Here is a 23,839-nt window from a genome sequence, read left to right as displayed (position 1 = left end):
TCGAGCTGATGATATTTTAAATGAACATTTGAACATGAGTTGATGTTGTAATGGATTGAAACTTGGATGCTGGCATGGGGTAAATGTATTTGCATGTGGGATAGATGTGAGTTTGTGGGGGTCAGAAGGCAGGCTGTGGTAGCCTGAAAAATGTCTACCAAAGATATCTAGATTCTAACCCCTGGAACCTAAGCATGTTACCTCATATGGGATCTTGTGGATCCTTAAACTAAGGATCTTTAGATGGAGAGATCGTCGTGGATTATCCAGCTGGGACCTAAATGTAGTCACAAGTGTCCTTATTATAAATGAGAGGTGAGAGATTTGACACAGAAGAAGAGGTGATTTGATGATGGAACTAGACATTGGAGTGGTGTATTTTAATTGAAGAAGGAACCACCAGCCAAGGAATATAGGCTGCACTAGAGATGGAAAACAGCAAGAAAGAGATTCTCCTTTCAGATTCCATAGAAAGAATCTTCCCCACCAGCACCTCGATTTTTGCTCAGCTAAACTGATTCCAGACTTGTGGCCTCTAGAATTTACTACAGGATAAGCTTGCATGGTTTTAAGCCACCAGATTTGTGGCAATTTGTTACAGCAGTCACAGGACATGATCAATTGTTAAATTAATTTGAAGTCTTATTAATACTTTGCTAATCCTTTTTTGTTGTTTAGTCGCTAAGTCCTGTCTGACTCTACGTGGGCTGGAGCCATGTAGAAGCCCAGGGTGGCTCAGCTGTAAAGACCCCTCCTCCAATGCATGAGATGCATGTTCGATCCCTGATCTGGGAAGATCCCCCGGAGAAGGAAATGGTAACCCACTCCAGTATTCTTGCCTGGGAACTCCTGTGGACAGAAGAGTGTGGCAGGCTATAGTCCATGAGGTTGTAAAGAATCAGACACAACTGAGCAATTAAACAACAACAATAAATCTACTGTTTATTATATTCAATCTGTCTCTATATTTCTTTCAGTGTTGTGATTTTGTTTAAACAAGTCTTGCAAATTTTGTGATGGGTGCTTATAGAGAATGGGATTATTTTAAACACTTTTTAAAGAGGGAAGCTATTTTTAATTTATTTTAAAGGGTAAAACAAATGACATTTACTTATTTGGCTACACTGAGTCTTAGCTGCAGCATGCAGACATGCAAACTCTTAGTTGTGGCATGTGGGATATGGCTTTCTGACCAGGGATGGAACCTGGGTCCCCAGCATCAAGAGCACAGGGTCCTAGCCACTGGACCACCAGGGAAGTCTCAGTAATTTTTCTATTGGAAATACTTTTCGTTCCTTTTTCCAGATTAGCTCAGCTGGTAAAGAATCCACCTGCAGTGCAGGAAACCTGGGTTTGATCTCTGGGTTGGGAAGATCTCCTGGAGAAGGGAAAGGCTACTCACTCCAGTATTCTGGCCTGGAGAATTCCACGGACTGTATAGTTCATGGGGTTGCAAAGAGTCAGACACGACTGAGCGACTTCACTTTCACTTTCCAGAGTAGATATTTTGACTATAGTTTCTTTGGTATCACAGTTTGTATTTATTTGCTCTTTAAACATTTTAGCGCAATTGAAGTTCTACTGGCGTAGGAAATGGCAACCCATTCTAGTATTCTTGCCTGGAAAATTCCATGGACAGAGGAGTGTGATGGCAGTAGTCCATGGGGTTGCAAAGAGTCAGACACGATGGAGTGACTGAGCACATGCGCGCGCGCACACACACACACACACACACACACACACACACACACGAATATAGTGAGTACCCCAAATCACTGTGTTAGTTAAGTGTTATCTTTCTTGAATTTCCCCAAGGAAAACTATAATAAATCTACACAGTCTTTATAAAGCTCTGGATTTATAAAATTACATTATAAACTGTTGAGCGAATTTTTTTGGTCTTTGCCTTATTGTTAAGCGTTTTTACTGTCCTGTTTTTTCAGAAGCAAGGCTGGCACTGAAAAAATATATTGCAAAGGTCTCTGCAACTGTTACAGATACAGAAAAGGGACCAGGGAAGCTTTATAAGGAAGACAAGGTACAACATTGTGCTTATATTTTGTTCTGAAGTCTTTTGAGATTTTTGCCCCTTGTATCTAACTCCTACACTAAAGCACTAGAGGTAGGTGGTGGTCCTCACTGCTCTGTTCTCCTTCCCTTCCTTCCTTTTTTTCCCTTTCTTATTAAACTGCTGACAGAAACAGCATTAATAGCACTGGCAGTGTTCTTGTTCTTCTGTTGATTAGTGGGGTCCACTGATACTCATTTCATTAGTTTGCTTCAAAACTTACATATACATCATATATTTTGGTCTATATGTTTACATGTATACTTATATACACTGCCTATTTTTTCATGTATCAAAATTTACATAACAGAAAAATACACAGGTGTAAAGATAGCTAATTGTAAAGCCAGCTTGCCACATTTGCCATATACTAAGTACTACATGTGAACTAGTTAATTTCTTTTGATGTACACTAAAAAAAAGGTATGCTAAAGGCATTAGAAATGTGTTTGGGTTTTAAATTATTTCTTTCATTTCTGGGCAGGACATTGTGTGAATTTTCTGTGACTTTTAATTCTTATGAAAAAGAATTAGCTATTGCTAAAAGTGTAAGACATCAGCAAGTCTGAGAACATGATAAGACACACATTTCACTTGTTTGTAAAACATTTTACAAAATCTCTTATGAAATAAAGTATAGATAGAATGCTATTAGAAGAGCTGTTGTATCTATTAATTTGCAAAACAATCTTTCTGCCACAAACAGTGCTTTGTTTTTCAAACTAGTTACTATAAAAACCTTTTTAATTTCAGTTTTTAAGTATTTGATTATTTGAGCTAGAAAATATTATGTACCTATACTAATGGTTAGATTAAAAGCAAAACATCTAAAGCAGGCTTAATAATTTTCTTTTTACCCTGTTGAATCTTATTACCCTATGATTCTAATAGCAATTTTGTGTTAATCTCAGTATACTTTTCCTTCACTTATATAAATATATATGCATACATATAGTTTTATTAATATAAGAGATTTTGCTTTTATAAAAATAGGATCATACTATACAAATTATTCTTTAATTTTCTCCTTTCCTTTAAAGAATATATTATGGACATCTTTACAAATCCACTTCATTCTTTATACTTCTTCAAATAATGTTGCTTATTTAATAATATGGACAGGACATTTAATAAATTTATTCATGTCTCCTTATTATTACAAATCATAGAATAATGAACATCTTAAATCAGATACCAGCAGTTTGCTGCTCATGTGCAAAGAGATGGTTTTGAAGTGCAAATTGAAAGGTTTTCAGTGAGGTTTTGCTCATTTTGCATTTCTTGCACTTCTTCCTCCTGTGAATCACCTGAGAAGGAATAAATATTGGCATTGTCTGTTGAGTTGCATGAAGTGCACACCTACTTTTTCTAACTTTTGCAAACACTTTTATCACAGTTCAGTTCAGTTCAGTTCAGTCCAGTCGTGTCTGACTCTTTGTTCAGTCATGTCTGACTCTTTATTCAGTCGTGTCCAACTCTTTGCGACCCCAAGGACTGTAGCACGCCTGGCTTCCCTGTCTATCACCAACTCCCGGAGTTTACTCAAACTCATGTCCATTGCGTTAGTGATGCCATCCAACCATCTCATCCTCTGTTGTCCCCTTTTCCTCCCACCTTCAACTTTCCAAGCATCAGGGTATTTTCAAATGAGTCAGTTCTTCACATCAGGTGGCCAAAGTATTGGAGCTTCAGCTTCAGCATCAGTCTTTCCAATGAACACCCAGGACTGATCTCCTTTAGGATGGACTGGTTGGATCTCCTTGCAGTCCAAGGGACTCTCAAGAATCTTCTCCAACACCACAGTTCAAAAGCATCATTCTTCGGCACTCAGCTTTCTTTATAGTCTAACTCTCACATCCATACATGACTACTGGAAAAACCATAGCTTTGACTAGACGGACCTTTCTTGGCAAAATAACGTCTGTGCTTTTTAATATGCTGTCTAGGTTGGTCATAGCTTTTCTTCCAAGGAGCAAGTGTCTTATTTTCTTGGCTGCAGTCACAATCTGCAGTGATTTTGGAGCCCAAGAAAGTAAAGTCTGTCACTGTTTCCATTGTTTCCCCATCTATTTGCCATACAGAGCTCACTGAAAATAAATAAATAGGGAGAGGATGTAGACTGGCCCAAGGCATCATGACTCTAGATTAATGAGTTTCATTATACACACATTTCACTAGTGTTAGTGCTGCACTGGCAGATACAGTACCTCCTAGCCTCATGTGACTATAAATTAGAATTAATTAAAATTAAAAATTCAACTCCTCAATCACACCAGCCACTCTTCTAACACTCACTGGCTATATGCCTCTAATGGTGACTGTATTAGACCGTGCAGATATTTCTGTGACCATTTCCATCATCACAGAAAGTTCTGTTGCACAGTGCTGGTTTAGAGATAATATAGAGTTTCTTTTTTAAATAAACAAGTGGAAAGTAAATTCCTTGTTTCTGTCTCTAGAATATCCTCCTCAGTGCATGCCGTGTAAAAAATGAGTGGTTGGAAACCCATTTGGAAGCTTCCATTAACGAGCTCTTTGAGCAGAAACAGCAATTGGAAGATATTGTGACTCCTATCTTCACGAAAATGGCTACACCACGTAAGTTTTGGATAAAAATGAATTGAAAATGGATAAAAATTAGATTCAGTGTTGTTATTTCTGAGATAATCAGATTTCAACAATCTTCATGAAGTAACCATTAACCTTATTATAAGCTCTAATCCATAACTCAGTTTCATTCAGTTCCAATATTAATAGCTAAAAATAATGACTGAGTTATTTCTATAGAGAATGTCTAGTACTAATCTTATTACCGTCACTAATCATTTAATTTTATGTAATTTGCTATGGTTTTGACTAATGATTTTCAACCAGAAAGCATGCCTTTGAAGGAGACAGAGAGGCAGAATTTGAAAAAAATTTTGTTTTTTCAGTGATGAAAGTCTATAGTTTGAAAAGCCTGTTGTGGGAATACTGTACTGTCATTGGAGAAGGTACACTGTCAGAATCTTGGTGGCATGTGTACCTAAGATTTTAAAGCTATCAGCTTTATTGAGATAGAATTCTCATACCATAAAATTCACCATTTAAAAATGTCCAATTCAGTGGTTTTCGGTATATTTTCACTGTCTAATTTTACCGCATAATTTCTCCATTTTACTACCCCCAAAGAAACACCATACCCGTTAGTAGTCACTACCCATTCCTTGGTTCCACAAGTCCCTGGCGACTACTAATCTACTTTTTATCTCTGTGGGTTGCCTGTTCTGAACATTTCATAGAATCATACAGTCTGTCACATTTTGTGTCTGGCTTCTTTCACTTTGCATAATGTTTTTAAGGTTCATCATGTTGTAATATATGTCAGTATTCCTTTTTATTGCTAAATCATAGTCCATTGTGTGGATTCAAATTTATCTATTCATTAATAGACATTTGAGTTTCTGTTCATTTGACTATTATAAATAATGCTGCTGTGAACTTTTGTGTACAAACTTTTATGTGGCCACATGTTTTCATTTCTCTGGGTCTGTATTTTGAGGGGGAATTGCTGGGTCACATGGTACCTCTATTTCTGACCTTTGGAGGAATTACCAAATTGTTTCCAAATTTCTGTTTTCATAAGCAATATATATAAGGATTCCAATTTGCTCCACATTGTTATCAATATTTGTTATTATCTTAAAAATATTTTTTAGCTCTTCTAGTGGGTATGAAGTATCTTAACGTAGTTCCTATTTGCATTTCCTTAATTACTGATGATGTTAAACATTCTTTCATGTGCTTGCTGGCCATTTGCATATTTTCTTTGGAGAAATGTCTTTTTGAATCCTTTGCCTGTTTTTAAGTTGAGTTGTCATTCTTGTTTTTTAATTGAACTGTATACTTGATTTGTAATATATTAGTTTTAGGTATACAACATAGTAATTCAATATTTTAATAGAATTTAAAGTTACTGCAAAATAATGACTATACTTCCCTCTGTTGTTCAGTATATCCCTGTTGCTTGTTTATTTTATGTGTAGTAGTTTATATCTCTTACTATTCTACCCTTATTTTACCCCTCCTGTCTTTCCCCTCCTACTGGTAACCACTAGTTTGTTCTGTATATCTGTGAGTCTATTAGTTTTATTACATTCATTGTTTTTTGCAAAAAATTTTTCGATTCCACATGTAAGTAATTGTATATAGTATTTGGCAAGACTTTCTGAGATATAGTCTATCAGAGATATTGACCAGTAATTTTCTTTTTTTTGAAGTTATTTTTGACTGGTTTTGGTATCAGGATAATAATGGCCTCAAAGAATGAATTGGGGAGTATTCCCTCATCTTCAATTTTTGGAATAGTTTGAGAAGGATAGGAATTAACTCTTCTTTCTATGTTGGGTAAAATTCTTGTGAAGACATTCAGTTCTGTCTTTTGCTTTCTAGAAGTTTTGACAATTAAAAATTCAATTTCATGACTGCTGATTGATCTGTTCAAATTGTTTGTTTTTGATTTAGTGTTTGAAAATTTATGTTTCTAGAAATTTGACCATTTCTTCTAGTTTGTTCAGTTTGTTGGCATGTAACTGTTCATAATATTCTCTTATGACTTTTTTATATCTCTGTGATATCAGTTGTTATTTCTCCTCTTTCATTTCCTTTTGTTTGTTTGGGTTCTCTTTTTTTCTTGATGAGTCTGGCTAAAGGTTTATCAATTTTATTTATTTAAAAAAACTACTGATTTCATTGATCTTTTCTATAGTTTTTTGGTCTCTATTGTATTTATTTCCTCTCTGATTTTTTTTTTCTTCCATCTGCTGACTTTGGGCTTTTTTTGTTTTTCTTTTTCTAATTCTTTTATGTGAAGTTAAAAGAAGGTTAGGTAAGTTAGGTTGTTTATCTGAGATATTTTTTGTTTCTTGATGTATTCCTGTATTGCTTTAAACTTTCCTCTTAGAACTTCCTTTTCTATAGCCTGTAGATTTTGCAAAGTTGTGTTTACATTTTCATTTGTTTTGAGGTATTCTCTGCTTTTCTCTTTGACTTACTCATTGACTCATTGGTTTTTTTTAGCAGCATGTTGTTTAGTCTCCACATGTTTGTATTCTTCTTCTTATTGATGAGTTGTAAAAGTTCTTTGTATATCTTGGGTATAAGGCTCTTATCAGATATATAACTTGCAAATATTTTCTCCCATTATGTGAATTATCTTTTCATTTCCTTAATTGTGTTCTTTGAAGCACAAAAGTTTTTAAGTTTGATGAAATCTAATTTATCTATCTTTCCTCTTGTTGATTGTGCTTTCAGTGTCATGTTGGAGAAACATTGCCTTGTCTAAGGTCTCCAAGATTTACTTTTATTTATTTATTTTTTTTTGTAAGACTTTTACAGTTTTTTGACCCTTATGTCTAAACATGTCTATGATTCATTTTAAGTTATTATTTGTTTATGGTGTCAGGTAGGAAACAACTTCATTCTTTTGAATGTGAAAACCCAGTACCTAAGATATTTATGTTTATCAGAAGGAACTGTGGTTTTTCAAAAGTTAAGGTACTGAATGTATCCTCAGTAGTATGACAGACTATCACTTGCCATCTGTATCTAATATTTTTTTTTCATTTTATTTATTTTATTTATTTTTTTTATTAGTTGGAGGCTAATTACTTCACAACATTTCAGTGGGTTTTGTCATACATTGATATGAATCAGCCATAGATTTACACGTATTCCCCAAGTCGATCCCCCCTCCCACCTCCCTCTCCACCCGATTCCTCTGGGTCTTCCCAGTGCACCAGGCCCGAGCACTTGTCTCATGCATCCCACCTGGGCTGGTGATCTGTTTCACCATAGATAATATACATGCTGTTCTTTCGAAACATCCCACCCTCACCTTCTCCCACAGAGTTCAAAAGTCTGTTCTGTACTTCTGTGTCTCTTTTTCTGTTTTGCATATAGGGTTATCATTACCATCTTTCTAAATTCCATATATATGTGTTACTATGCTGTAATGTTCTTTATCTTTCTGGCTTACTTCACTCTGTATAATGGGCTCCAGTTTCATCCATCTCATTAGAACTGATTCAAATGAATTCTTTTTAATGGCTGAATAATATTCCATGGTGTGTATCTAATATTGAATGAGCATACCCACTGCACTCTCTTAGATCCCTGAAGGGAAATAGATACCTTTACATTGTTCTTGTCTTTCAGGAGTCCATCACCCAGTTTGTGAGTAAACATGTATACTTGAAAGGATAAGCTAAATGCTGTGTAATTCAGGGAGGCCTAAACATAAAGAGAAAGCATCATGAAGAAAGAGGAATTTCCTAGAAGAATAGGTAGCCAGGGTGGAGTATATAGGGAATTATGAAATGAAAGCACAGTATGATGATGAAAAATTGAAATATGGAAATAGGGAAGTGGTCAGTACCCTTATGGCTGATTGTAGTTGAGTCTGAATTAGGGAAGAGTAGAAAATAAGGTTGAAAGTTAGCTTGTGATCATTTTATTAAAAGTACTGAATTATAAGCTTAGACATTTGGGCTTTACTTTCAGGGCCACGGGTTGCCATTAAAGGCTTTGTTTGGAGTAGGAAAAATGCGGGATTAAGTAGTGGAAAATAATCTGGGTTTCCTTGCAAAATGGATTGGAGGCAGAAGAGACCAGAGGGAGTGAGACCAGTGTAGTCCAGGAAGGAGATGGTCAAGATGCTTATACAGTCAATTCCCACCTTTCCCTGAGCTATCACTATTGTTAGTCTGGCCCAACAATCATTTTTCTTTCCCTTATCACCTCTGGGAAAGAATTGCAGAGGCTTCAATCAAGATAGTGGTATAGAAGGACATGGAGCTCACCTTTTCCCACAGATCCATAAGAAATACATCTACTTGTGGAACAGTTATCACAGAATAACTATTAAACACTGGCAGAAAATGTCAGAAGTGGCAGAAAACCTAGAAGTGCAGGGAAGATCTCTATGTAACTGGGTAGGATAAGAGAAAAAGAAGGAAGAAAGCAGGACAGGATCTGTGTCGCTGGGAGAGAACTGCAAAAGAGAAAAGGTACCCATGCCCTAGGAAGTCGTCACACTGGCGGTGAGATCACCCAGGACAGAAAGGGAACTTCAGAGGCTTGGAGGAAAACACAGCAGTCAGTTTGTAGCAGGCAGAACAGAGAGAAACAAGCACAGAGGGCCTGTACTATCTTGCTGCAGTCCCCAGTCAGAGACATGCACCTGCTGGTGTGCGCATAGGCTGTGTGCTGAAACTCAAGCTTCAGAGGACAGACTTGGGGAAAGAACTGGGGTTAGCCTTGTGAAGACAAGCTGAAGGGGCTAGAGTGTTGTATGGACCAAAACCAGAGGTGTACGTGGAAGAAGCCCAGCCTGCCATAGAAGTGAAATGCCATTGTTAAGAGGTGTACAAAAGGAAGGACGGGGCCCATCATAGCAGCCTCACTTTTGACAGTCTCATGGCTGGCCTGCACCACCCTTGAAACCCAATTGTTAATGCAGGAGTGAAGGGGGTGGTGGGGTCTGCCATAGGTGCTTCTTTCTCAGAGCTGCTTGTGAGAACTCTGCGGATATGGAAGGATGCCCACACTTAGAGGCAGAGTTGAAAGCAGAGTCCTCTCCCCAGTGGCTGTATGATCCATAATACTGTTGCTAGCTTTGTAACTCAGTGCCTCTGGGACATGTAAGTGGATAGTGGGTGCTCCTGTGGCTGGGATAGGTCTGGCTTTAGCAGCTGTGGGCTTTGTGTGTGCATGCTCATGAAAGTGGGGCTGGGGTCTGGGCTGCTTCCATGTCTCCCAGTCGTGCAACTACTGTGGCCCCGGTGCTTGACTGCAGTGAATTGGCGCCTGTGGATCTGCATTAGTGGCTTTGAGAACATAGTGTGTGAGGGACACAGGGCTGATTGTCTGTACTCCCACAGTGGAGGTGGGGCCCAGGGTAGTGTGCACAATAGTGTTCTTTGTGAGCCCCCACAATGGGTGACAGGCGATACCACCGAGTGTGCTCCCTGGTGAACAGCTCCAATGGAAGAATGCTCAGTGGCTCTTCTTGCAGTGGGAGCACTCCAATCCTGCCTACCTCACAGTGAAGCTTAGAAATGAATCTGGGGACTTCTTTTCTAACAACTAGGGAGCAGACCCTGACTCTAACAGTGCTGTGACAACCACAGAGCAAAGAAGAGTCCCCATTCAGCATCCAGTGCAGGCTATGGTCACCACATCATCAGTCATACCTTCTGTCAATGGGATAATGGCCAGCACACACTGAGGAAAGATGCTGCAGGCATCCATACTAAAAAACAGCCCTTGTACCAAAAATATTAAACAGACACAAGCTACGTAGGGACACTTTTACATAAAAATAGCCCTTCAAGACCACAGTAGATAATTGTTTCTCCTAAACTCATAGAGTAAGAGAAATATAAGTAAAATGAAGAATCAGAGGAATCACTCCCATTTTTAATCTTTGATTGAAAGATCAAGAGAGACACCAAGTTAAAAAAGGAAATAATGAAAATGCTGAATGAGTTAAGCAGGGCTTTCATTAGAAATGCAGATTACTGTAAAAAATAGAACTAGAAACTATAAAGAGGAACCAAGAAAAAAATAGAAAATTCATTTGCTGAGATATCGCAGCACTGTTTATAATAGCCAGGACATGGAAGCAACCTAGATGCCCATCAGCAGATGAATGGATAAGGAAGCTGTGGTACATATACACCATGGAATATTACTCAGCCATTAAAAAGAATTCATTTGAACCAGTTCTAATGAGATGGATGAAGCTGGAGCCCCTTATACAGAGTGAAGTAAGCCAGAAAGATAAAGAACATTACAGCATACTGACACATGTATATGGAATTTAGAAAGGTGATAACGATAACCCTATATGCAGAACAGAAAAAGAGACACAGAAACACAGAACAGACTTTTGAACTTTGTGGGAGAATGTGAGGGTGGGATATTTCAAAAGAACAGCATGTATACTATCTATGGTGAAACAGATCACCAGCCCAGGTGGGATGCACGAGACAAGTGCTCGGGCCTGGTGCACTGGGAAGACCCAGAGGAATCGGGTGGAGAGGGAGGTGGGAGGGGGGATCGGGATTGGGAATACATGTAAATCCATGGCTAATTCATATCAATGTATGACAAAACCCACTGGGAAAAAAAAATAATAATAATAAAAATTAAAAAAGAAAAAAAAAAAAACAAAGGAAAAAAAAAATAAATAAAACTGCCAAAAAAAAAAAAAAAAAAAGAACAGCAGACAGAAAGAAAAATTAAAAAAAAATGAAAGCAATATAAAAAGACCTTTATATTATTTTGTTTTTGTTCAGTCACTAAGTTATGTCCGACTCTTAGTTATCCTATAGACTGCAGCACGCCAGGCTTCCCTGTCCTTCACTATCTCCCAGAGTTTGCTTAGATTCTTGTCCATTGAGTCAGTGATAAAGTGTGCCAACCTACACATAATAGGGGTCCCAGAAGCAGAAGAAAAAGGGGAATGAAAAATGTATTTTAAAAACTAATGGCTGAAAACTTACCAAATCTAAAGAAAGAAACAGATATCCAGGTATAGGAAGCACAGAGGGTACCAAACAAGATGAATTCAAACAGACCTACATCAAAACATAATTAAAATGGCAAAAGTTAAAAATAAAGAGAGGGTTCTAAAGGCAGTAAGAGAAAAGTGGTGGTTTAGTTGCTAAGTCATGTCCAACTCTTGAGGAGTTAATTACAAGGGAATCTCCATAAAGCTATTAGCTGATTTATCTACAGAAATGTTGCAGGCCAGAAGGGAGTGGCAAGATATACTGCAGTCAAATGCTCTACCACTGATGGCAAGATATACTGAAAGTCCTGAAAGGAAAAATTTGCAATCTAGGATACTCTACCCAGCAAGATTATCATTTAAAATAGAAGGAGAGATCAAGAGTTTCTCAGACATGTAAAAGGTAAAACAATAGAGCAATACCAAACCTGTTCTGAAGGAAATACTGAAAGATCGTCTCTAAATAGAGAAGAAGCAAGAATCTATAGGAAAGAGCAAATCACAGGTGGAAATAAATGAGTCAGTAACAGATTTTTTTTTTTTGCTGAGTTTCGTGGTTTTATTAACACAAACACAATGTGTACATGAGCTGTCTATTCATTTTATTTGCTGCATAGCCTGATGTTGGGATTGCTGACTCTAATAAGCAGCTGGACTGCTCTTTCCACAATGGCTTTTCAGTCTTTTCAGTTCTTGGAGGAGATGTGAGCAGTTTCAGCATAGTAAGATTTGTTGCACATCAGCAGCACTTCAAACTCTTCAATGTTGTGACCAGGAGCTTCCAGAGTCCCCTAGGCAGCATGTGCTCTGGTTTCTTGTTGCTCCTGTAACCAGTATCAGGCATCAAGATGTGGACCTTGAATCTCCGATACACCCTGTTGTCAGTGTTTCTGGGTTTCTGCCAGTTCCACTTAATTTTGACATACTGATTTGACTGGTGTCAGATGAACTTCTTGGCCTCTTTTTGATGATCCTGGACTTCACAAGGGGTCTGAGGGCAGCCATGATGCCAAGTAGGAGATGGCTGCCACTTCTGTATGCAGAGCTGAGGAAGAGAGCAGTACACAGATTTTTAAAAATGAAATAATTTTTTTTCTGTGAAAGTGATGATAACTGCAATGAACAGCAAAAGGATAAACATGAAGATGTAAAATAGAACATCAAAATCATAAAATGTGGGGGAGGAAAGTAAGAAAATGATACTTTCTTTAGAATATATTTGAACCTATTTGACTATGAGTCTAAAGCAAGTAGATATAGGAAGGGGTTAACATACTGAAAACCAGGGTAACCACATATCAAAAAAATACAGTAGATTCACAAAAACCAAAAAGAAGAGAGCACAAGAATAATACAAAAGAAATTAAGCCACAAAAGGAAAAGCTAAAAGAAAAAGAAAAAGAAGAAATACAAAGTCACCAGAAAAAAAAAGTTTAAAGTGGTAATAAATACATACATATCAATAATTATCTCAAATGTCAATGGACTAATTCTCCAATCCAAAGACATCAGTGGTAGATTGAATAAAAAAATAAGAGCCTACAATACGTTGCATTGAAGAGGTAGGAAAAACCACTAGACCATTCAGGTATGACCTAAATCAAATCCCTTATGATTATACAGTGGAAGTGAAAAATGGATTTAAGGGACTAGATCTGATAGAGTGCCTGATGAACTATGGACGGAGGATTGTGAAACTGTACAGGAGACGGGGATCAAGACCATCCCCAAGAAAAAGAAATGCAAAAAGGCAAAATGGCTGTCTGAGGAGGCCTTACAAATAGCTGTGAAACAAAGAGAAGTGAAAAGCAAAGGAGAAAAGGAAAGATATACCGATCTGAATGCAGAGTTCCAAAGAACAGCAAGGAGAGATAAGACAGCCTTCCCCAGCAATCAATGCAAAGAAATAGAGGAAAACAATAGAATGGGAAAGAGTAGAGATCTCTTCAAGTAAGTTAGAGATACCAAGAGAACATTTCATGCAAAGATGGGCTCACTAAAGGACAGAAATGGTATGGACCTAACAGAAGCAGAAGATATTAAGAAGAGGTGGCAAGAATACACAGAAGAACAGCACAAAAAAGATCTTCATGACCCAGATAACCACGATGGTGTGATCACTCACCTAGGGCCAGTCATCCTGGAATGTGAAGTCAAGTGGGCCTTAGGAAGCATCACAATGAACAAAGCTAGTGGAGGTGATGGAATTCCAGTTGAGCTATTTCAAATCCTAAAAGATGATGCTGTGAAAGTGCTGCACTCAATATGTCAGCAAATTGGGAAAACTCAGCAGTGGCCACAGGACTGGAAAAGGTCAGTTTTCATTCCAATCCCAAAAAAAGGTAATCCCAAAGAATGCTCAAACTACTGCATAACTGTACTCATCTCACACGCTAGCAAAGTAATGCTCAAAATTCTCCAAGCCAGGCTTCAGCAATACATGAACCATGAACTCCCAGATGTTCAAGCTGGTTTTAGGAAAGGCAGAGGAACCAGAGATCAAATTGCCAATATCCATTGGATCATCGAAAAAGCAAGAGAGTTCCAGAAAAACATCTACTTCTGCTTTATAGACTATGCCAAAGCCTTTGACTGTGTGGATCACAACAAACTGTGGAAAATTCTGAAAGAGATGGGATTACCAGACCATCTGACCTGCCTCTTGAGAAACCTGTATGCAGGTCAGGAAGCGTCTTTTAATTAATTTAGTTTTAATTTTAATTTGGAGCCTCTTGATTAAAGTGAAAGAGGAGAGTGAAAAAGTTGACTTAAAGCTCAACATTCAGAAAACTAAGATTATGGCATCTGATCTCATCACTTCATGGCAATTAGATGGGGAAACAGTGGCTGACTTTATTTTTGGGGCCTCCAAAATCCCTGCTGATGGTGATTGCAGACATGAAATTAAAAGACACTTACTCCTTGGAAAGAAAGTTATGACCAACCTACACAGAATATTAAAAAGCAGAGATGTTACTTTGTCAACAAAGGTCCATCTAGTCAAGGCTATGGTTTTTCCAGTGGTCATGTATAGACGTGAGAGTTGGACTGTGAAGAAAGCTGAGTGCTGAAGAATTGATGCTTTTGAACTGTAGTGTTGGAGAAGACTCTTGAGAGTCCCTTGGACTGCAAGGAGATCCAACCAGTCCATCCTAAAGGAGATCAGTCCTGGGTGTTCATTGGAAGGACTGATGCTGAAGCTGAAACTCCAGTCCTTGGGCACCTCATGTGAAGAGCTGACTCACTGGAAAAGACCCTGATGCTGCGAGGGATTGAGGGCAGGAGGAGAAGGGGACGACAGAGGATGATGAGATGACTGGATGGCATCACCGATTAGATGGACATGAGTTTGGGCAAACTCCGGGAGTTGGTGATGGATAGGGAGGCCTGGCGTGCTTTGGTCCATAGGGTCGCAAAGAGTCGGACATGACTGAGTGACTGAACTGAACTCAACTGAATACGTTGCATATGAGAGACCCACTTTAGGGCAGAGGACACACATAGATTGAGAGTGAAGGTATGGAAAAAGATATTTCATGTAAGTGGAAATGACAAGAAAGTGGTTGTAGCAATGCTCATATCTGGCAAAATAGACTTCAAAGGTTGTAAAGAGAGATAAAAATGAAGATACTATATAATGATAAAAGGAACAATACAAGAAGAGGCTATATCCATCCAATATAGAAGCACCCAAATACATAAAATAAATACTAATAGATGTAAAGGGAGAGATTGATGGGAATACATTAATAGTAGGAGACTTTAACACCTCACTCACACCAATGAATACATGTTCCAGGCAGAAAATCAGTAAGGCAACAGAGATCCTAAATTATAAAATTCAACATGCTGTGTGTGCATGTGTGTTGTCACATCAGTTGTGTCTGACTCTTTGCAACTCTATGGACTTTAGCTTGCCAAGCTTCTCTGTCCATGGGATTCTCCAGGCAAGAATACTGGAGTGGGTTGTCCTCCTCTAGAGGATATTCCTGACCCAGGCATCAAACTTGTGTCTCCTGCATTACAGGTAGAATCTTTACTCCTGAGCTGCTGGGGAGGCCAAAATTTAACAGGCAATTGATTTTTTGCAGGATATTATATCCAAAAACCAAACAAACAAAAAAAAACCAGAATGCACATTTTTTTCAAGTGCACATGGAGTATACTCTGGGATTGACCGCGTACTAGGGCACAAAACAAGCCTGAATACATTTAAGAGTATACAAGTTATTTCAAGCATCTTTTCTGACCACAATTTCATTTAACTAGAAATCAACCATAGAAAAAGAAAAGAAAGAAATCAATAATATGGAGACTAAGCAACATGCTACTAAAAAAGGAATGGGTCAGCAATGAAATCAAATAGAAAATGAAAAAACTACCTTGAGACAAATGACAATGAGAACACCACCATACAAAATCTGTGGGATGCAACAAGAGCAGTTCTTAGAGGGAAGTTCATAGTGATACAGGCCTTCTTCAGGAAACAAGAAAAATCTGAAATAAATAAACTAACCTACTGCTTAAAACAGAAAAAATAAGAACAAGGAAAACCTAAAGTCAGCAGAAGGATGGAAATAATATAGATCGGCGAGGAAATAATAAGATAGAAATTTAAAAAGCAATAGAAAATCAATAAAGTTAAGAGTGGTTCTTTGAAAGAGTAAACAAAATTGACTGTCCTCTAGCCAGACTCACCAAGAAGAAAAGAGAGATGATCTTAAAAAAAAAATCAGAAATGAAAGAGGAGAAATCACAACTGATACTGCAGAAACACAAAAACCCATGAAAGAATACTGTAAACAATTATATGCCAACAAATGGGACAACTTAGAAAAAAAGAACACATTTCTAGAAACATATAACCTACCCAAACTGAATCAAGAAGATATAGATAATTTGAACAGACCAATCTCTAAAGTGAAATACAATTTGTAATGAAAAACTCTCTACATATATAGGTCCTTTGTTTCTTTAGGTAGATATACTCCTAAGTATTTTATTCTTTTTGTTGCAATGGTGAATGGTATTGTTTCCTTAATTTCTCTGTCTGTTTTTTCATTGTTAGTATATAGGAATGCAAGGGATTTCTGTGTGTTAATATTATATCCTGCAACTTTACTATATTCATTGATTAGCTCTAGTAATTTTCTGGTAGAGTCTTTAGGGTTTTCTATGTAGAGGATCCTATACATAGAAAACTATAAAACACTGATGAAAGAAATCAAAGAGGACACAAACAGATGGAGAAACATACCGTGTTCATGGATTGGAAGAATTAATATTGTCAAAATGGCTATTCTACCCAAAGCAGTCTATAGATTCAATGCAATCCCTATCAAGCTACCAACGGTATTTTTCACAGAACTAGACCAAAGAATTTCACAATTTGTATGGAAATACAAAAAACCTCGAATAGCCAAAGTAATCTTGAGAAAGAAGAATGGAACTGGAGGAATCAACCTGCCTGACTTCAGACTCTACTACAAAGCCACAGTCATCAAGACAGTATGGTACTGGCACAAAGACAGAAATATAGATCAATGGAACAGGATAGAAAGCCCAGAGATAAATCCACGAACCTATGGACACCTTATCTTTGACAAAGGAGGCAAGGATATACAATGGAAAAAAGACAACCTCTTTAACAAGTGGTGCTGGGAAAACTGGTCAACCACTTGTAAAAGAATGAAACTAGAACACTTTCTAACACCATACACAAAAATAAACTCAAAATGGATTAAAGATCTAAATGTAAGACCAGAAACTATAAAACTCCTAGAGGAGAACATAGGCAAAACACTCTCCGACATAAATCAAAGCAAGATCCTCTATGACCCACCTCCCAGAATATTGGAAATAAAAGCAAAACTAAACAAATGGGACCTAATGAAACTTAAAAGCTTTTGCACTACAAAGGAAACTATAAGTAAGGTGAAAAGACAGCCCTCAGATTGGGAGAAAATAATAGCAAATGAAGCAACAGACAAAGGATTAATCTCAAAAATATACAAGCAACTCCTGCAGCTCAATTCCAGAAAAATAAATGACCCAATCAAAAAATGGGCCAAAGAACTAAACAGACATTTCTCCAAAGAAGACATACAGATGGCTAACAAACACATGAAAAGATGCTCAACATCACTCATTATTAGAGAAATGCAAATCAAAACCACAATGAGGTACCATTACACACCAGTCAGGATGGCTGCTATCCAAAAGTCTACAAGCAATAAATGCTGGAGAGGGTGTGGAGAAAAGGGAACCCTCTTACACTGTTGGTGGGAATGCAAACTAGTACAGCCGCTATGGAAAACAGTGTGGAGATTTCTTAAAAAACTGGAAATAGAACTGCCATATGACCCAGCAATCCCACTTCTGGGCATACACACTGAGGAAACCAGATCTGAAAGAGACACGTGCACCCCAATGTTCATCGCAGCACTGTTTATAATAGCCAGGACGTAGAAGCAACCTAGATGCCCATCAGCAGATGAATGGATAAGGAAGCTGTGGTACATATACACCATGGAATATTACTCAGCCATTAAAAAGAATTCATTTGAACCAGTCCTAATGAGATGGATGAAGCTGGAGCCCCTTATACAGAGTGAAGTAAGCCAGAAAGATAAAGAACATTACAGCATACTGACACATGTATATGGAATTTAGAAAGGTGATAACGATAACCCTATATGCAGAACAGAAAAAGAGACACAGAAATACAGAACAGACTTTTGAACTTTGTGGGAGAATGTGAGGGTGGGATATTTCAAAAGAACAGCATGTATACTATCTATGGTGAAACAGATCACCAGCCCAGGTGGGATGCACGAGACAAGTGCTCGGGCCTGGTGCACTGGGAAGACCCAGAGGAATCGGGTGGAGAGGGAGGTGGGAGGGGGGATCGGGATTGGGAATACATGTAAATCCATGGCTGATTCATATCAATGTATGACAAAACCCACTGGAAAAAAAAAAAAAAAGAATATTAAACATATCATCAATTTAAAAAAAAAAAAGAAAAACTCTCTACAAACAAGAGTCAGGACCCGATGGCTTCACAGGAAAATTCTATGAAACATGCAAAGAAGAACTTACATAAATCCTTCTCAAACTCTTCCAAAAGAGTGAAGAGAAGGAAATACTCCCAAAGACATTTTATGAAGCTGCCATCACCCAAATACCAAAAGCAGACAAAGATACCACCAAAAAAGAAAATTACAGGCCATTGTTTTTGACAAATTAGATGCAAATATTCTCAACAGAATACTAGCAAACTGAATCCAGCAACACATAAAAAAGATCATACACCAAAAAAAGCAAACAACCCAATCAAAATATAGGCAGAAGACCTAAATAAACATCTGTCCAATGAGGACATACGGATGGCTAATAGATACATGAAAAGATGTGTATCATCACTAATTATTAGAGAAATGCAAATCAAAACTATGAGGTACCACCTCACACTGGTCAGAGTGGCCATCATAAAAGGTCTACAAGAAAGAAATGCCAGAGAGGGAGCAGAGAAAAGGAAGTCCTCCTATATTGTTGTAGGAATGTAAATTGGTGCAACCACTATGGAAAATAGCATGTAGGTTCCTCAAAAAACTAAAAATCGAGTTGCCACATGATCAAGCAATTTCACTTCTGGGTATACATCCAGAAAAATTATAATTCAAAAAGATACCTGCACCCCTATGTTCATAGCAGTGTATTTACAATAGCAAAGATATGAAAACAATCTAAATGTTTATTGCCAGCTGAATGGATAAAGAAGATGTGGTATACACATACACACACACACACACACACACACACACACACACACATACACACAATGGGATGCTACTCGGTCATGAGAAGGAATGCATTAATGCCATTTACAGCAGTGTGGATGGACCTAGAGATTATCATACTAAGTGAAGTAAGAAAGAGAAAGGTAAATACCATGATGTTACCACTTATATGTGGAATCTAAAATATGACACAAATGCACTTAACTACAGAACAAAAACAGACTCACAGACATAGAGAACAGACTTGTGTTTGTCAAGATGGGGGAGGGGGTTTGGGAAGGGATGAATTGGGAGTTTGGAATTAGCAGATGCAAACTATTATACATAGTATGGATAAACAACAAGGTCCTGTTGTAAGCAGAGGGTGCTATAGTCTGTAAGAAACCATAATGGGAAAGAATATGAAAAAGTTGTTTATACACACACACACACACACACACGCACTCTGAATCACTTTGCTGTATGGCAGACCTCTTTACCCAGGTCCTCTGTATCCCCTCCGAGCACCTCAGTATCTTACACCTTCATATTAGATCTTGATGGAACCTGTGAAATGACCCCTTTGTTTTACTGAAGAAAGTGCAGACATGTGAGGTTAAGCAGTTTACTCAAATGGCTCAATTAGGAACAATAATACTGTTTATATGAGAATATGACCTCACAGCTTTAAATATTGGGGGAAAAGAAAAAGGTTGGGGGAGAATTGACCTACCAACATCAGGGTTTCATTAATGACTGCTTCAGGCTTGGATATACGGATTTATTTCATGGCCAGTATTTTAAAAACTGGCTTCATTTTTGTTTTCTGTAGCATGCTAATTAAATGTAATTTAAAAATCTTCTTCCTTTCAGGTCAAGTGAAAAGTGCCAAATCTGTACAGTAAGCCATGGTCAGAAAAGAAGTCAAGATCATACCTTCTATTGAGTATGTGTTTTAATAACAGGCCACATTGTCTTCTATGTGGCAAACCTATCTGTGTCTTCTGTCTATAAAGGCAAACCTATCTGTGCTCACTGAAGTTAAGAAAATAGATGTGGGGTTTTATAAAAATGTTTAAATATGAAATTAAATCATGCTTGTTTTGTTTTATCCCATTCAGCATGCTTATGTCCAGGCTTTCTGGCCTTGCCTCTGCCCTTGCAAGTCAGTCTAATGTGAGTTCCACATGCTCCTTCCAGAGAACACTTGAGTATAAGTCTCTCACAAATACCAGATGGGAGTTATAAAAGCTGCTTAGAGAATCTGACAGTTTTCTGTGTAATTGAGGCAGGGAATTTCTCTTCAATTGAGGGATTTTTTTTTTTTTTTTAAGACACATTGACCATTTCCAGAGGAAAAATTTGTTCTCCCTTCCTCAAAAGGAAAGCTATGGGATGACATTCTGGAGCAAGGAAATATTAAGGATGGTTCAGAAGAGAGTCCTCTGCTCACCAGCCCAGGCTGGATGCATGAGACAAGTGCTCGGGGCTGGTACACTGGGAAGACCCAGAGGGATCTGGTGGAGAGGGAGGTGGGAGGGGGGATCGGGATGGGGAATACATGTAAATCCATGGCTGATTGATGTCAATGTATGGCAAAAACCACTACAATATTGTAAAGTAATTAGCCTCCAACTAATAAAAATAAATGGAAAAAAAAAAATAAAAAAAAAATAAAAAAATAAATATTACTCTCTTACCTCCAAAATAAAATTCACCTTTAAGGTGGGATGTGGTCTCCTAGTGGGCTTCCCAGGTGGTGCTAGGGGTAAAGAACCCACCTGCCAATGCAGGAGATGGTAAGAGGTGTGGGTTCGACCCCTGGGTCAGGAAGATATCCTGGAGGAGGACGTGGCTACCCACTCCAGTATTCTTGCCTAGGGAATCTCATGGACAGGCAACAGTCCACTGGGTCACATAGAGTCAGACACGACTGAAGTGACTAAGCACGCATGCATACATGTGGTCTCTTAGTAAATCTTCTTGTTTCTTTAACCTCCTTCTGTCTTTCCCCAATCTGTAGGTTTGGCAATCAGTTCAGTTCAGTTCAATTGCTCAGTCGTGTCCGACTCTTTGCGTCCCAATGGACTGCAGCATGCCAGGCTTCCCTTGCATCACCAACTCCCAGAGCTTGCTCAGACTCATGTCCATTGAGTCAGTGATGCCATCCAACCATCTAATCATCTGTTGTCCCCTAATTGTATTACATGTCATTTTCCTTCTGTTTTATATCACTTAGATTTTAAATATAATTGTTGGTTTCATATTAGTGATTTGAAATTGTCTTTTTTCTAGTTTGTCTAAGAGCCCCTGAACCTTCTGCTACTCTGTGACTTTCTGGAAAACTTCTTTTTTGTTGTTGTTGTTTTCATTTATTTTTATTAGTTGGAGGCTAATTACTTTATAATGTTGTAGTGGTTTTACAGAATAAGAGACACGGAAGTGGAAAAGTTCTATAGGAAGAAAATTATTCTCTTCTTTGTCCCACCCTAAAAGCTAGTTTTTCATTGTTGAAGGGAAGAAAAAGAAATGAGCAATTCAGTAATTCCTTGTCACTTGACATTTTCTCAGGCACAGTTCTGAGATAACATTGTATCACAAATGTAAAAGTTTTGAGATTTTTTTTTTTAATGTATGAGCTATTCAGGTTTAGTTGCCTTGAGCAAAAGAGGAGAGCAGTACCTCTCAGCCCCCTCATTGATAGATCTAGTGGGTGTTCATGGAGTAGTGCAAAAAAGGAGACCAGTGTTTGTGCCATTCTCTCAATATTGTAGATTGTGAGAAGTCTATTCCCTTTAAGCACAGCAATAATTTGGGCAAAGGCCAGATGCCATTTTTGTCCTTCCTGGTCCGATTCTACATTTCTGAGCCTTGATCGTGAATATGACACTGTTTTCCAGGCATGTAGTTCTAGTGACGAAGAAAGGATTTCTGAATCTCACTTCAAAGATTCCTAGATAAGACCGAGTAGAAAATAAACTCTCTTCTTTATCTTTATATCTTGTTCTTGAAATTCACATTGGCATCTTTATGTCATTATGGTTCCTTTACTTTCTTACAGACTACTTTTCTCTTTTCAGCAGCTGCTATAATATGTTTGTGTCCCCCCTCCAGATTACTATTTTGAAACTTGATGCCCTCTGTGAGAGTATTAGGAGGCGAAGCCTTAGCAGGTGATAAGGTCAGTGAGGCTGCTGATCAGGCCCTTTATATAAGAGGCCCTAGATGGCTCCCTTGCTCCTTGCACCATGTGAGGTTACAGCAAAAAGATATCCATCTAGAAGGCAGATTCAAGAGCGTCTGCTGGCGTCATGAACTTGGCCTTCCCAGCCTCCAGAAGTATGAGAAGTAAATGTTTGTTGTTTATAAGGTACAACAAACCTTATGATGGGTTTGTTACAGCAGCCTGAATGGGCTGAGACACCAGCTCCTCTTCATCCTGCTTCAAGATAGGGGAACTTTTCGAAAGTCAACGCTATCTTTCAATTTTACTTGTCAGTTGTACCTCAATAAAGCTGAAAAAAGTCAATTCCAACCCTTGGCAAAGCAATCTGCAGTTCTCTACTCCGTGAGCTCTATCCCCAATGTTAGTAAGAGCTAATCCTTTGGGGCACCCATAGCATTAATAGCTCCGTACTATATTCTATGTAATTGTTCACATATGAACTACAAGCTTTTTTTTAAAAGCATATTTAATTGTTTATTTGGCTGTATCAGGTTTTAGTTGCAGCATGCGGAATCTTTTGTTGTGGTACATGGACTCTCTAGTTGTGCATGGACTTGATAGTTATGGCACTCAAGCTTAGTTGCTCTGAGGCATGTGGGATCTTAGTTTCCTGACCAGGGATCGAACCAGTGTTTTCTGCATCACAAGGAGGATTCTTAACCATTGGACCACCAGGGAAGTCCCAAGTATGAGCTTTTTCAGGGTAGGGACTTTGTCTTGTTTTTCTTCATTCTCAAAGAGCCTGTAATATAGTAAGTTAGTGAATAATAGTTTTGGCACCACCTTATTCATAGAATTCACTAGTCTTCATTCACTTATAGAGCTTGTTCACCTTTATAGAAATGACTCCTGAATCCTGCCTCCATATTTTGCTGTGCCAATGCCCCATGTCAACTTCTGCTCCTCCAGAAGACAAGCCACACATACATCCAGAATTACGATTGTGTATTTAGTTTGTTCTCTATTTCTAAGCTTTCTTCTTGGGTCTCCTATTACTTTTTAGTCATGTGATCCTGGTGATTATCAAGGAATTCCTGAATCTCATTTTAAGCATTTCACTAATGTGAGGGTCTGAATATATGTTTATATCTATAGATCTGTAATTTTAGTAAGTTTTGAGAGACATGGTGTATCTTGTGACCTAATGTTACATTGAATTATAGGTATATTTACAGGAGTGTCAAAGGTCCTGATACTTTTTGAGTCCTGTC

At 38.1% G+C, this 23,839-nt stretch overlaps 1 protein-coding gene and 1 pseudogene across 1 annotated transcript in view; one reads left to right on the top strand and one right to left on the bottom strand.

The window, feature by feature from the left end:
- Positions 1-20,919, top strand: part of ANKRD45 (ankyrin repeat domain 45) — a 39,878-nt gene extending 18,959 nt beyond the window's left edge. Inside the window, exons 3-5 of the mRNA XM_061161253.1 lie at positions 1,944-2,038; positions 4,528-4,666; positions 20,276-20,919. Coding sequence (XP_061017236.1) covers positions 1,944-2,038; positions 4,528-4,666; positions 20,276-20,307 — 266 coding nt within the window. The 3' untranslated portion in view covers positions 20,308-20,919. The remainder of the gene's footprint in view (positions 1-1,943; positions 2,039-4,527; positions 4,667-20,275) is intronic.
- LOC133069646 (putative large ribosomal subunit protein eL32') lies at positions 12,215-12,626 on the bottom strand (annotated as a pseudogene).
- Positions 20,920-23,839: the final 2,920 nt, after the last annotated feature.

The sequence above is a fragment of the Dama dama genome, chromosome 14 (genome assembly GCF_033118175.1).
Source record: "Dama dama isolate Ldn47 chromosome 14, ASM3311817v1, whole genome shotgun sequence".
Taxonomy (NCBI): Eukaryota; Metazoa; Chordata; class Mammalia; order Artiodactyla; family Cervidae; genus Dama; species Dama dama.
The sequence above is the reverse complement of the archived record's forward strand: the minus strand, read 5'-3'. Positions and strand labels throughout refer to the sequence as shown.